This window comes from Merops nubicus, unplaced genomic scaffold (assembly GCF_000691845.1).
Source record: "Merops nubicus isolate BGI_N331 unplaced genomic scaffold, ASM69184v1 scaffold8610, whole genome shotgun sequence".
Classification (NCBI taxonomy): Eukaryota; Metazoa; Chordata; class Aves; order Coraciiformes; family Meropidae; genus Merops; species Merops nubicus.
In genome coordinates this window covers 8,624-21,419 of record NW_008583531.1, presented here as the reverse complement: position 1 = coordinate 21,419, position 12,796 = coordinate 8,624, and the positions used below count along the sequence as shown (strand labels likewise).

The following is a 12,796-nucleotide window of genomic DNA, read 5'->3' as shown; positions in this document are numbered from 1 at the left end:
GTTAAACAACTCCAGGGCCCTCAGCCACTCCCCATAAGACTTGTTCTCTAGACCCTTCACCAGTTTCACTGCTCTTCTTTGGACATGTGTAATGAGGTTGCCCTGCAGTGACATTCTGTTAATGCACTTTATTTGCTTTCTTCTCCCTTGTCTATGGTGTATACCTTTCCCTCCATGGTCACTTCTTCCCCTGTCTACACAGCATACAGATTTTGCTGCTTTTACAGTTAGCATGTAGGTAGGTCCACATGCATAACGATCTTATTAAGACTTCAAAATCTTACTTGTCCCTGCACATTAATCTAGTTTGTGTTCTAATGCTCAACTGAGTTATCAAAGTAGGGATGCTAAAATACACAAAATCTGATAAACTTGCTACTGTATGGAGAAATCTTTTAAAATAGTAAATCTGCTAGGAGAAAGTAGTTCTTTAAAGAGAACATTTTTATTTCCATAAAGTAAATTATTTAGATGTGGCCAATCTGTTTTTCCTAAGTTTTCTTTCTTGCTTTTTTTCTGTCTGTGTAAATTCCAAATACTTTGTAGAAAAATTCAAGAAAAAATGTTTTCTGCTTTTGTTCCCTAGGCAAAGAATAAAGCAATACACTGCTTGCATTTTATAGAGCTGTATCAGAACCACACAAGTAAGTATTATGATTTTTGTTTTTTAGACTTTCTGCAGCTTTCAATAAGTACTGAATAGACCAACAAGAACTGGTTCCAACTAGTTACAAAGCATAAAAAGATATTAACTAAAACCTTTTGGATTTGATGCATTGTATTATTACTCTTCATGCATTATTTTACTTTCACTTCGGTTTGTATCAACAGTTGTAGGAAGGCCAGTGAAGAAAAGTTAGGATAACATAGTACAAGATGATGTTAAAATATCAAGAGATTTATCTCCCTTCTAATCTCCTGCCTTTGCCATGAAAGCTGTGGAAAGACTTTTTAGTAGGGCTTGTAGCCCTAAGACAAAAGATAACGCTTTAGAACTAAAAGCAAGTAGATTTAGACTAGATGTAAGGAAGAAGTTTTTTACAATGAGGGTGGTGAAACACTGGAACAGATTGCCCAGAGAGGCTGTAGATGCCCCATCCCTGGGGACATTGGATGGGACTCTGAGCAATGTGATCTAGTTGAAGATGTCCCTGGTCACTGCAGGGTGACTGGACTAGGTGATCTTTAAAGGTCCTTTCCAATCAAAAATATTCTATGATTCTGTGCTTAAGATTTGGATATTTTATGCATAGTATCTCAGACTCTTTAAAAAAGAGTTTTTAAAAAAGGGGCTGGGGGAAGGAGTTAGTAGCAAGATTAGATCTCCACTGGCACAATTTGAGTTAAGGAAGTCAGATAGTGTCTGAGCATCTCTTCACAGTGCTCTTCCCCTTTGTATGTCAGAAATGATTCCCTGTTGACTCAATCCATGTATGCTGACAAAGCCCAGCACCCAGGGAGAATGTGAGCTGGAGAAGTCGCAGAATCACAGAATACAGAACAGTGGGGGTTGGAAAGGATCTCTGGAGATCATCTAGTCCAACCCCCTTGCCAAATACATGTTCACCTAGAGCAGGTTGCACAGGAGCACATCCAGGCTGGTTTTGAAAGTCTCCAGAGAAGGAGACTCCACAACCTCTCTGGGCAGCCTGTTCCAGGGCTCCATCACCCTCACAGTGAAGTTTTTCCTGATGTTGAGGTAGAATTTCTTGTGTTCATTTGTGCCTGTCTCCCCTCATCCTATTGCTGGGCACCACTGGAAAGAGACCAGTAGTTTTTTGTTAATTCAATTTAATACCATACAAGTCCTCTCTGATGTCAGACATGGTACCAGTATACCAAATATTCAGTTATCTTTCAGAAAAATTTTGAAAGATGGTACCTTATAGTGTATATGAATATTTAAGCAAGTCATTGTGTAGATAATTATTCAGTATGAATAGACTTCAGCTTACAAATACAAAATTGCAGCTATCTTCATGAGTCTATGCCTTGAGCACTATTATTTCACACTACCAGACTGGGGATTTGATGAAAAACTGGTGGTGTTTCCACCATGCTTTCCATTCTACTTAACATGGAGGTCCTCTCTGAGCCACCTTGACTGCAGTGCCAGGATCTGCTGTGCAGAGACTGAGCCACTGGATCAGGTGTATGTAACAGCCTCCCACTAGAGAACAGGAGTTTGGGGTTCCTTTGGAGGCAGAGAGAATCATAGCATCATTTAGGTTGGAAAAGACCTTTCAGACCTTCAAGTCCAACTGTTAACTCTACCAAGTCCACTAAACCACATCCATAAGCACCACATCTACACGACTTCTAAAAATGGCCAGGGATGGTGATTCACCCACGCCCCGGGGCAGCCTGTCCCAGTGCTTGACAACCCTTTCAGTGAAGAAATGTTTCCCAATATCCAACCTGAACCTCCCCTGGCACAACTTGAGGCCACTTCCTTTTGTCCCATACTTGTTACTTGGGAAAAGAGACCAGCACCAACCTCTCTACCACCAAGGAGCCTGGAATGGTAAATATTTTATATGGCAAAGCCAAGAATATTGAAACCTATGGGGAAATCTTAGGTTAAAAGCTGGATTATTAGAAAAACCTGAGGATGAGGAAAAGGGTTCAATTGTATGACATGAGCTGGCTTTAAAGCCAGACAAGGATCACTAGAGGCATACAGACGCTTCATATCAAGTGAAAAACTGAAATAAGAAGCTTGGTTTTGTACACAGTAGTAACATGGTATTTAGCTGCAATGCCTTTTTTTTTCCCCTCCAGTTTACCATGACATTGCAGTGAAATTTAAACGCACAGTCATCCGCATGAAGAAGCAAAACAAAGGTAATTAAAGCTGGCTGGAAATTTTTGACGTTTTCTTAATTGCTGACTGGTATTTATTGGATGGAAGGTAAATTTGTGCAATGTTTATTTACTTCAGAGATGGATCATTTGGTGCTAGCCAACCCTGCTGAAGATGATACGTTTATTTTCATTAGAAATACCTACTGCTGATGACATGGCTTTGTTCTCTTGTCTCTTCTAAAGCTGCCACTGGTACTTCTAAGGAACACTACCCAAACCTGTGGTACTAAACAACTCTTCAGGTTGCATTTTTTATGGTTTTGAGTTTATAGGTGGTGACCTTTTCATTTGTTTTTTGTTAAATAAGGTATATTTAGTATAAAAAAAAATCCACAATCTTTATGTTAGCATGGCTGCGAAGGCCAGGAAGAATGGTCTTCCCAGAATGGTTTTGCCATTTTTTAAAAAAAGTGTGTTCTAACATGCTAGGTAACAAAACTAACTGAGATGTCTTAGTTCTCTCTTCTTCCTTACCTAACTTGTACGCTTACAAATAGTCATATAATGCTAATTTATTTTTTTTCCCCCAGGGTATGGTCTTCATTGCCACCGAGCTATCATCACCATCTGCAAACTAATTGGCATTAAAGACATGTACGCCAGGGTTTCTGGATCCAAAAACTTGATTAACATTACCAGAGCTCTCTTTAAAGGCTTGACACAACAGGTGGGTTGTACCCTTGGTTGTTCTATACATTAGATCAGAATGGCATTGATACTGTAGTCATTTGTGGTCAAACAGTTTATATTCTAGGCTCCACATGAAGTAATTTTCTGAAGAGCAAACAAAATCAGCATGTAAATAATTCCTCAGCAGTTGTGTGAAGTTATCCAGTCCCAAGCAGCTGTATGGAACTCTGCCTCTTCACAGCCAAGTGCCTCCAGGGGACATCTGAATTTCTGGGCTTTCATTTGTAGTATTTTTGGTGACACTTGAAAAATCTTGGGCAGAGGAAGTTGTGGCCCAGCTGTTGCTGGTTGTTTGTCTGCATTCTAAGTTTTCCTTGCATAAGGACTGAACATCACAGCTGCTTCTGTCACAAGTATCATTAAGATCTCTGAAATAAGTCAGGGAGCTGGTGTCATTTCCTCTAACTCAGAGTGCTCACAATGGAGATGTCTCTGTCTGAGCCAGCTGCTTGAAGTTGATGGAAGGGTCCAACATGCAGCATCTCATCTGACTTCCTCCGAGCTTTAGGATGAGTCAGTCCTTTGAACATTCCTGTTTGTCTCATTTGGTGGTGAAGTCTTGGTAGGTGCCAGGATTTAGCTGCTTACATGGCCAGCACAGCCCTGCAAAGCTGTCAAATCTGTCACCCCATCCTAGCCAACTTTTCAAGTTTAGCCTCGGGAGGGGCTTGTGATCCTCTTTGCCTAATGAGATGTTACAGGTGCTTATCAGTGTGTGAGGTTAATCAGACTTGAGGAAGTCTATCATATATTTTCAGTGCACTGTCTTTCAGAAGTCTTGCACAGAATGAGTAGAATAGAATAGGTCATTGCTTTGAGAGATGTGTACTTCATATATTTTCTTGACTGCCCTGAATGGGAGAAATTTCCTGTTCCCAGCAGACATTTTTTATGTAAAATCTGAGTGCTAACAAAACAACTTGTATGAGAGAAAGATGTGTAGCTGAATAAATTAATATCATTTTATTAACTAATGTTATCTATCAGAGCAGTAATAAGCACTTTAGTGTTGTCAAAGCAAAATTTATATCCATGTAAATAAATACAAACATTACTGCATGTTACTAACCTGCCAACATGCATCATTGGCAGAATGTGTTGTTATTAAGGATCCTTATTAGCAGGATGTGCCTTTTCTGGCCAGGTCCTTTCCAGAAGCAAGTTCCTCTAGGATGCCATTGTAATGCCAGTGTAGCTGCAGTGTGGCTGTCTGAATTCTTGCTGCTTATGCAGTTAGCTCGTTTGAAACCCATGAGGATGAGTCTGACAAGTCATTTAATTTACTCAGTATTTAGACTGTTTATTAGTAAATTAGTTTGTTGGGTTTTTTTCCTCTACCCCAGGCAGCATGTAGAGTTTGACCTGCAGTAAACCAACGATATGCATCATTGCTTTGTCTTTTTTCTCTCCTGCTCCCAGGAGACTCACCAGCAGTTAGCAAACCAGAAGGGTCTGTATGTAGTGGAGTTCCGGGAGGAGCAGGGCCCTCTGCCCATCGTTGTGGCACTGCCCGAGGGGACTGTCCGAGAGGATCCCGAGCCTGAAGATGAGGTTCCAGACACAAAGCTGGAGTGGAGCGAGGTGAAAGCAGCTCAGGGAATGAAGAAATCTCCCTGGGCGAACGTCAGACGGACAATATGGTAAAAGCTTCACTCCCTCTGCTCAGAGATGCAGCTGGGAGAGCCCAGCCCAGGTGGACAGGCTGTCTAGGCTTACATTTCAGAGGAGGGCACCAGGAGCTCTCTCGTGCCATTCATATCACTGCTCCCATGGCTGCCATTCAGTCACACTGTCATCTTGCAATTCCCCTGAGCACTGTTCTCCTGGGGATGTTGGGGTGGGAGCAGCCAGTGACCGTGGCGTTGTCTTCAGGCGTGCGTCGAGTCCGTTCCTGAATCAACAGATCCCACGTTCCTTTCACAAGCTCTTGGGAAACTACTGAAAGGATAAGATTGTGAAAGCAATAAAAAATCCTCAGAATGAGTTCAGTGTGGGCTTGTTTGGGTCTTCTTTGCAAAGTGCTAGTGCCTGGGAGATCTTGAAGGAGGCAGCAGTAGCAGGAGGTCACGTGTGCACTCTCCATCTCCTCCCTGGGCTCACTCCTTATGGTGGGGGAACCGTGAAATCGGAAGGTGGAAGTTGTGCATCTTCTGGGTGAGGGAAGGAGGACAAGGTGATGGTGGGCAACATCTGGCCTTGTGCAAACACTACTCATGCAAGTGGAGGAGGTCCCCAAAAGACGCAGAGCCCAAGTATCTGAGGACAGCCACCCCAGTCTTCTGTGGGGTATTGTAGTATTTTGACTGGTGTTGGAAGTCCAATCCAACCTTTCTTACAGCACTCTCCTCTGCACACGTGCTGGGATAAGACATAACTTAGTTTTCTGGCAACTTAGTACTGAGGAGAGTCCTAGGCCCTTCCCAAATCTCCGAAAGTGCCTCAACGCTCAAGAGCATTAAGGAGAAAGAACAAATCCATGATACACACCAGCCTCTGACCAGAGATGTAGCAAACCCCTTCACGTAGCAGATCCCCAGCTGCAGCACACAGAGGTATGGGCTACATTAGCTCACTAGCTGGAGGAGATCCATCGCGCTAATCCCACCAGAAAAACAGCCTCTGCAACCACATGCTAGGACACGCTGCTTTACCTGGCAACTCCCTGGTTTTGTCCTGGGCATGGCAAAAGAAACTGGAACCAAACCCCATGTTTTATGACAAAGATTTAGAGCAGTCCAGGCTATAAAACAAGTCAGTTAACTTCTGTGCCACAAGAAAATACCTTCAAAATACTTCAAGACCAGCCTGGGAAGTTCTCAAAGACATTTAGGAGCAATATTTTGCATTGATTTCAGTGCAGGTTTCTAAAGACAGCAGTTGCATCTAATACAAACAGGCACGGTGAATTTAATTGCGTTTTATCTCACTCTGATAATGAAAACTGTAATTCAAAGGCCATGTCTGCTGAGCAGGTGGCTGAAGGCTTTATACCTGTTTGCCAGCTCAATCTAAATCTACTTTCAATAGGATTATATGGATTGTATGACCTTCAGTTGGTGCAGAGTGAGCTGAAGTGAGCAGGCTCTGCCACTGACCCAAAACAGCCCCACCTTGGGTAGCAGAGCCTAACATGACTTAACTGCATCATTTGCTTCTCTCTGTTGCAGCAAGTAGATGCTCATGCCAACACGTTCCCAGCATCAGGAATAAGGTGCATGTCAGTAGCAGGTGATTGCATCCCACACTTGGAGATGTCCTGCTGCTTCCTTGCATTCTCTTCTTGCATTTCCTCACTCAATATGTATGGAGCAGACCCCCATATTCTGGCCTAAGAACAGTGGTGGTGCCACAGGAGATCATACAAGGCCACTGCTGCACCAAAACTGAGGATATGGGTGATGATGGCATGATCTCCAGCCGTTTCCCATTGGCATAATGGGATGAGATGGCAGAACTGGATGGGCCTTTGTGTCATCTTGGGAAGGGCTGAAGAAGAACAAGCTGTAGGGACAGGTCCTTAGCTGGCAGCACCCAATGCAGAGCAAGTTAAAAAGTCCAGCTCTCCCCAGCTGACCTGGGCCCCAACACTGTTCTGTGTGCAGCCCTCAGGGAGCTTTGATCCCACCACAGGAGTCAGCTTCTGTGGGGTTCCTGTTTTCACAAGTTAATAGAAATGCCTGTAGAGACGTTTTACCCAGCACAGTTTGCTCATCACTGGCAGATAAAGCTGTAAAATGAGAAACATCCAAACTCCTGCAGTTTCCCTGGAGCTGGCCAGAAGTTTCTATGAAGTTTCTTTGCTTTGAGGCAAATTCTGAAATTCTGGAGAAGACAGAAGTGCTTCTAACTCATTGCATCACTGGCTACAAGTTAGGCAGTATACAAATATTCGGGGACTAGCTAGCGTGGTGGTTAAAAGGCTACTTAATTAAGCAAGAGCAACCAAGATTACAATCAGGGCAAGTTAATGAATGATAGGTCTGTAACCTTGTTTTTATCACAGGAGCTGAGGTTGTGCCTGCTTTCAAGTGGATGGTGTGAACTCAAGTCTGCCTGCCTGCTCTCTAGAGCAGGTGCCTGCACACCTCCTCCTCTTGCTGAGGAAGCTGGAGGAGAAGAGCAGAGATGGACCACTGCACAGTGGTCATCGTGCCCAAAGTTTCCAGTGGGACAACAGCAAATTCTCCGGCCAATGCCATCTTCAGGGCTCTCTGTGGGCACAAGACCTGGTGCACATATGGCATGTGGTTTGTGGGTCCTGAGAGATTCTCTGAGCTCTGGGCAGCATCTTTCCCTTCAGATGCATTGAGACGTGCCATTTCCCAGACACCCACCTTGGGCAGCACAGCTTCTAGGGCGCGTGGGTCTTTACAGCTGCACTGAGACCCTAGAAGGGCTGACCATAATGGGCAGTGGAGACCTCTTTTAATTTTCTTATTCTCTTTTTTCCTCTCCTTTCCACTATGCAGGGAACATGTGTGTTGCTGCAACTCACCTGGCACCCGAGAGGTGCAATTCAGCAGCCTGGCACAACAAAGCCACACTGCCCTGTGCCACTGCCCTGCGCTGGTGCCCAGCAGCCCTGTGCCTGCAAGCCATTCAGCTGCACGGGGCTCAACCTGGGGCCACACAGGAAGGGCTCCAAAGTTGCAAGGTTCATGTGGATGCTCTTGACCCTGTGGCAGCCCTTCTCTCTGCCCACCCCTCCCCAGGGAAAGGCTTGGCCCCAGTGCCACATTCCACAGCCTTGTCCCAGCCCTCTCCCCAGGGGTGCTGAGGCTGATGAACACGCCCCTGCCAGCAGCATCCAGCTGGTTTTATCCAGTGCTGGTTTTTACAGCAAGGTCATGCTAGTGCTGGGAGGGAGGTTCCTCAGCAAACCAGGTGGGGCCAGAAGGAAAGGTACAAGCAGGTGAACTAGTGCAGACTGGTGTGGCAGGGAAGGGAGAAGACAAGGCAAGGCAGAAAGAGTTGAGGAGGAGAGATGGAAGCCCTACAAAGACACAGGCTGCAAACGTGATGGCCACACCTGGGCACAGGTGGACAGAGACATCACATCCCAGGGTCTGAGACACGACCACGAATATCTGCCTTTTAAATAGACACAAACAGAAAGGCATCTGTGTGTTTTAATGCTAAATTTAGGGCTGTTAATAGAAGCAGGGCAAATCTGAGCACCAACCCTACACGCACTCACCCCCATGACGAAGTGATGTTGACACCGGTTTCAGCAGGTTCACCTTAAACCTTCAGAACCAACTTCAAAGTGGCTGTGAGCTTCCTTCCTGCTCTGAAAAGGGGTTTCTTTTTCCACCTCTGTTGCAATCAGCTTACTGTTGTCACACCAACAAAAGCAAAACAGGTCAAGCTGGTTTTCAGCATGAGAAAACCACAAAAAAAAAAAAATATCAAATGTTTTCCTCTGATGGCAATTCAAAAGCTTCAACCCAAACTTATAGTCACAGCTCAGAAGAACCCCCTGGATCTGAAGCAACAGAGGTGCCTCCAAGTCAGCTTCTGTACCACTATTTATTAGGCATCTCTTAAGGTGTGAAAACACCTCTCCTTGAGTCTAAACCCCACTGAAATTAACTTGGTGTTGTTGATGAACTCCAGCCAGCAACTAAGCACCACACAGGCACTTCCTCACTCCCTGCCCTGCAGTGGGTTGGGGGAGAGAACTGAAAGGGTAGAAGGGAGAAAACTTGTGGGTTGAGGTAAAGATGGTTTAATAGGTAAAGCAAAAGCCACGCACACAGCAAGGCAAAATAAGGAATTCATTGGCCACTTGCAGGCATGTGTTCAGCCATCTCCAGGACAGCAGGGCTCCCTCACATGTGACGGTTGCTTGGGAAGACAAACGGCACAATTCTGAGTGTACCCCCTTCCTCTTTCTTCCTCCTGCTTTTATTTTTGAGTGTGATGTCACATGGCACTGAATATCCCTTTGGTCAGTGGGGCCAGCTGTCCCAGCTCTGTCTCCCCCCAAATTTCTGTAGCCCCAGCCTACTCAGTGGTGGGGTGCAGCAAGAAGCAGAAAAGACCTTGACCCTGTGCAAGCACTGCTCAGCAACAACAAAAACATCCCTGAATTATCAACAGTGTTTTCAGCACAAATCCAAAACACAGCCCCATACCAGCTCCTATGAAGGGAACTCTATCCCAGCCCAAACCAGCAGGCTCACTTAACACTCTGGAGTAATTTCAGCATTCAGATGAAGTTGTGTTTTGTAGGGGGATTAAAGACAGTGGTAATTCCTGGCATTGTAGCTTTGCCTGATGATTCAGCAACAGCCTTCAGGAGATTGCACTAACCCATATTGCTCCTGAGGCAAGTTAAATGTTGTCCCTGCTTCTCATCAAAAGTCAAAGATGGCATTTCCAGAAGTTGCATGAAAATGTTCTTTTGGCACAGAAGGTTTAGGGAGGGAAACAGGCTTATGTGATGGGCAGTGCTGACAGTGACCTGCTTTCATACTCATGCTCCTTAGTGCTAGTCGTTCAGGCCTTCCCCGATAGCAACAACAACCCTGGAGGCATAAACGTGTGATTCAGGGAGATTTTTAGAACTTCAAACCAAACTTTACTCATCTTTTTAAATCTAGATGTTTTTCTATTTGAGCCCAAATTACTAGCATCAAACCATACCAAACCCAGAAGACACTGAAAGGAAACAGATTGTGCCAGGACATAGCTTTTTCTGGCAGGCTCTTTGTCTTCATCGCTGTGAACTCACATAAAAAGCTGCTTGTTTATAGTATATACATTAGAAAACAAACCCCAAACCCAGCATGGAAACTGCCACTGTTGAAGAGCTTTTCGTGTTCGCGGGATGACCACGAGAGACACTTGTGAGGGGAGGCTCTTAGGATGATTTCCATCGCAGGAGTGAGAACACCTTATGGATCACGTACATCAGGGTAGCTAAGAATGCAAATACCTACAATGGAAAAACACACCAGCCAGTTAACTTCTTATTATGTGGTGCAAGTGCCTGCACTGAGCAAACACCTCATGTTTGCTGTTGACTTTTGTATGCTTAGAGATGTTCATGCACAGTAGGACTGTAACTGTTTCTCTCCCCCTCTCTGAATGATTGGTGTGAGTACAGGTTTGCCCTTGAGGCCACTCCACCATCACCTCCTCGCTTTCCCTCCCCTGTTTGCCAGGCACTCACCACAGCAGCAACGTTCTCCTGGTAGATGGTCATTATTGCAGGGACTAAAGTCCCCCCGCTGATGGCATAGGTGAAGTAGGCTTCCAGCACGGCAGCACTGAGGTAGAACAGAGCTGCTGTCTCATGGCAGATGACATCCTAAGAAACAAGGATCACACAGTCATTTCCAAGGAGGAAGCACACTGTGAGGGGAGCTGCTGTCTCATGGCAGATGACATCCTAAGAAACAAGGATCACACAGTCATTTCCAAGGGGGGGGGGGGGGGGGGGGGGGCAGAAATAAGGGAAAAGCAAGCTCCAGCCTGCCATTTGGAGTGCAGTATAGCAGCAAAGGAGACACTTATCTACAAGGGATACCAGGGAGGGGCAGAGGCCCTGAGGTTTGTCTCATCCACTTACCAAGGTGGTCCAGGAGCTGCTACCCCCGTGCACACCACCCATATAAAGGCACAGGAGGATGGTGGTCATGACGAAGCAGAACACAGAGACAAACATCACCCAGCCTTGCAGCATGGCGTCTGGGACCTTCGAGGATGCCACCAGGATCCAGACAAGGCCCCCAAAGATCTGCAAGTGAAAGGGGGAGAGAGGAAGAGCATGGGATAAATTGTCTTATCCAGAGCAGAGCCAAAACCCATGCATGCCTCTGGCACTGACACTAGCACTGCTCATGGAGATAGGCCAGGGATGCCTTTGAGTTCTTCCCAGCCTCCACGTGAATCCAGGTGTTTACCTGGGAGCATCTGCCTCTGATCTTGACCAAAAAAAAGGCCTTGTTGTAGCCCTGCCTGCTGGTGTCACTGCCATTCGCACCCTCCCCACATCAGTGTGCTCAGAAGGCTGAATCAGACATGTCTGAAGGCCAGTTCTGATGAACAGGGAGGCTTCATTCAGAAGGGCACGTTTGCTTCACACCCACTGTGGCAGATCCCTGGAAGGCGTGGTGTCAAACCCAGCTCACCTGCACAGACAGCACAGACACAAGGACTCACAAAGGCCACAGAAATGGCCCTTAATGAAGGACCATGTGCAAATGTCACCTTGAAAGGGGAGAACAGCTTGAAGAGAGGTAATACAGCCATTTTTAGTCTCTGAGGTAGGGAAAAGAAGGTTGAGGCTCCCAACTCCTCCTGGGAAGTGGGGCCTGTACTGCTGCTCCAGCTGTTGGAGCTGTGCAAGGTACCAGATGCTGCTCACAGTAGCAGGTAGGACCCCATTCTTCTCTGCTAGCCTTGGAAATCTGCTGGTGGAGCCTATATATAGTGATCCTTTTATACCCCACCCTACCAGAAAACCCACAGCAGACTCCTACCCAAAAGGATGAGAACACGAAGCCTGGTGCCACGGAATGTCTGAGCTGCAAGTGGTATCTTCACACCAAAATGTGCTCAGCAGCGTTTCTCTGCTACAAATCAGACCGGTTGCTTCTTGAACCTGTGCACAATTCAGTCTGTGCAGCACCCTATGATGAACATATCCTCCCCAGCTGAACCCACACTGCGTGGAGATAGGTGCTGCTGTGGGCACCTGTCCCTCACCACTGATCTTGGATTGGGAGGCAAATATCCAGAGGCAAGAAAGCCTCTCTGACTCTGTGGCCATTCTGATTGCTGTGCATTCCAGGCCAGCCAGCATCCAAGTGCCAGCTCATACAAATCACAGAACTCCATTTCCTTCGAGGCATTTTGCAAGTGCAAAAAAGTTTCTGACTTACGATACTCAGAAAATTTCACAGCATTTGTGTTACCCCACATGCAGGAAAGTTCACTGGTTCCAATGCAAACAGATACATTAAATCACCTTTGTGACTGAGACTTTGCAAATACCTGAGTGAAAATAAATAAGTTTGCTAAAGTGCTGCTGTTTTGGTGCCTCTTGTAACAACCAAAGACTGACACTTGAAAACAAATCCCATCCCTATAATTAACTCGGGTGGTGACACCAGGAGTGTGTTGCAGCTAAAGATCCTGGAGAAACATCCATTAAAACCCAACACAACCGAGGTGAAATAGAAGGTCGGGGAAGAACTATCACTGCTCATTTCTTACCCCTCCCCATCATTCC

The 12,796-nt window shown here is 45.7% G+C and overlaps 2 protein-coding genes across 2 annotated transcripts in view; one reads left to right on the top strand and one right to left on the bottom strand.

The window, feature by feature from the left end:
- Window positions 1-5,199, top strand: part of MRPS5 (mitochondrial ribosomal protein S5) — a gene marked incomplete at its 5' end in the record, with an annotated part of 37,327 nt that extends 32,128 nt beyond the window's left edge. Inside the window, 4 exons of the mRNA XM_008941072.1 lie at window positions 587-644; window positions 2,782-2,844; window positions 3,396-3,532; window positions 4,975-5,199. Of these exons, the coding sequence (XP_008939320.1) occupies window positions 587-644; window positions 2,782-2,844; window positions 3,396-3,532; window positions 4,975-5,199 (483 nt within the window). The remainder of the gene's footprint in view (window positions 1-586; window positions 645-2,781; window positions 2,845-3,395; window positions 3,533-4,974) is intronic.
- Window positions 5,200-10,420: 5,221 nt separating this feature from the next.
- The window catches only part of MAL (mal, T-cell differentiation protein), a 4,428-nt gene continuing 2,052 nt past the window's right edge, over window positions 10,421-12,796 (bottom strand). Inside the window, exons 2-4 of the mRNA XM_008941060.1 lie at window positions 11,132-11,299; window positions 10,733-10,870; window positions 10,421-10,495 (exon numbers count right to left, since the gene is read on the bottom strand). Of these exons, the coding sequence (XP_008939308.1) occupies window positions 10,421-10,495; window positions 10,733-10,870; window positions 11,132-11,299 (381 nt within the window). The remainder of the gene's footprint in view (window positions 10,496-10,732; window positions 10,871-11,131; window positions 11,300-12,796) is intronic.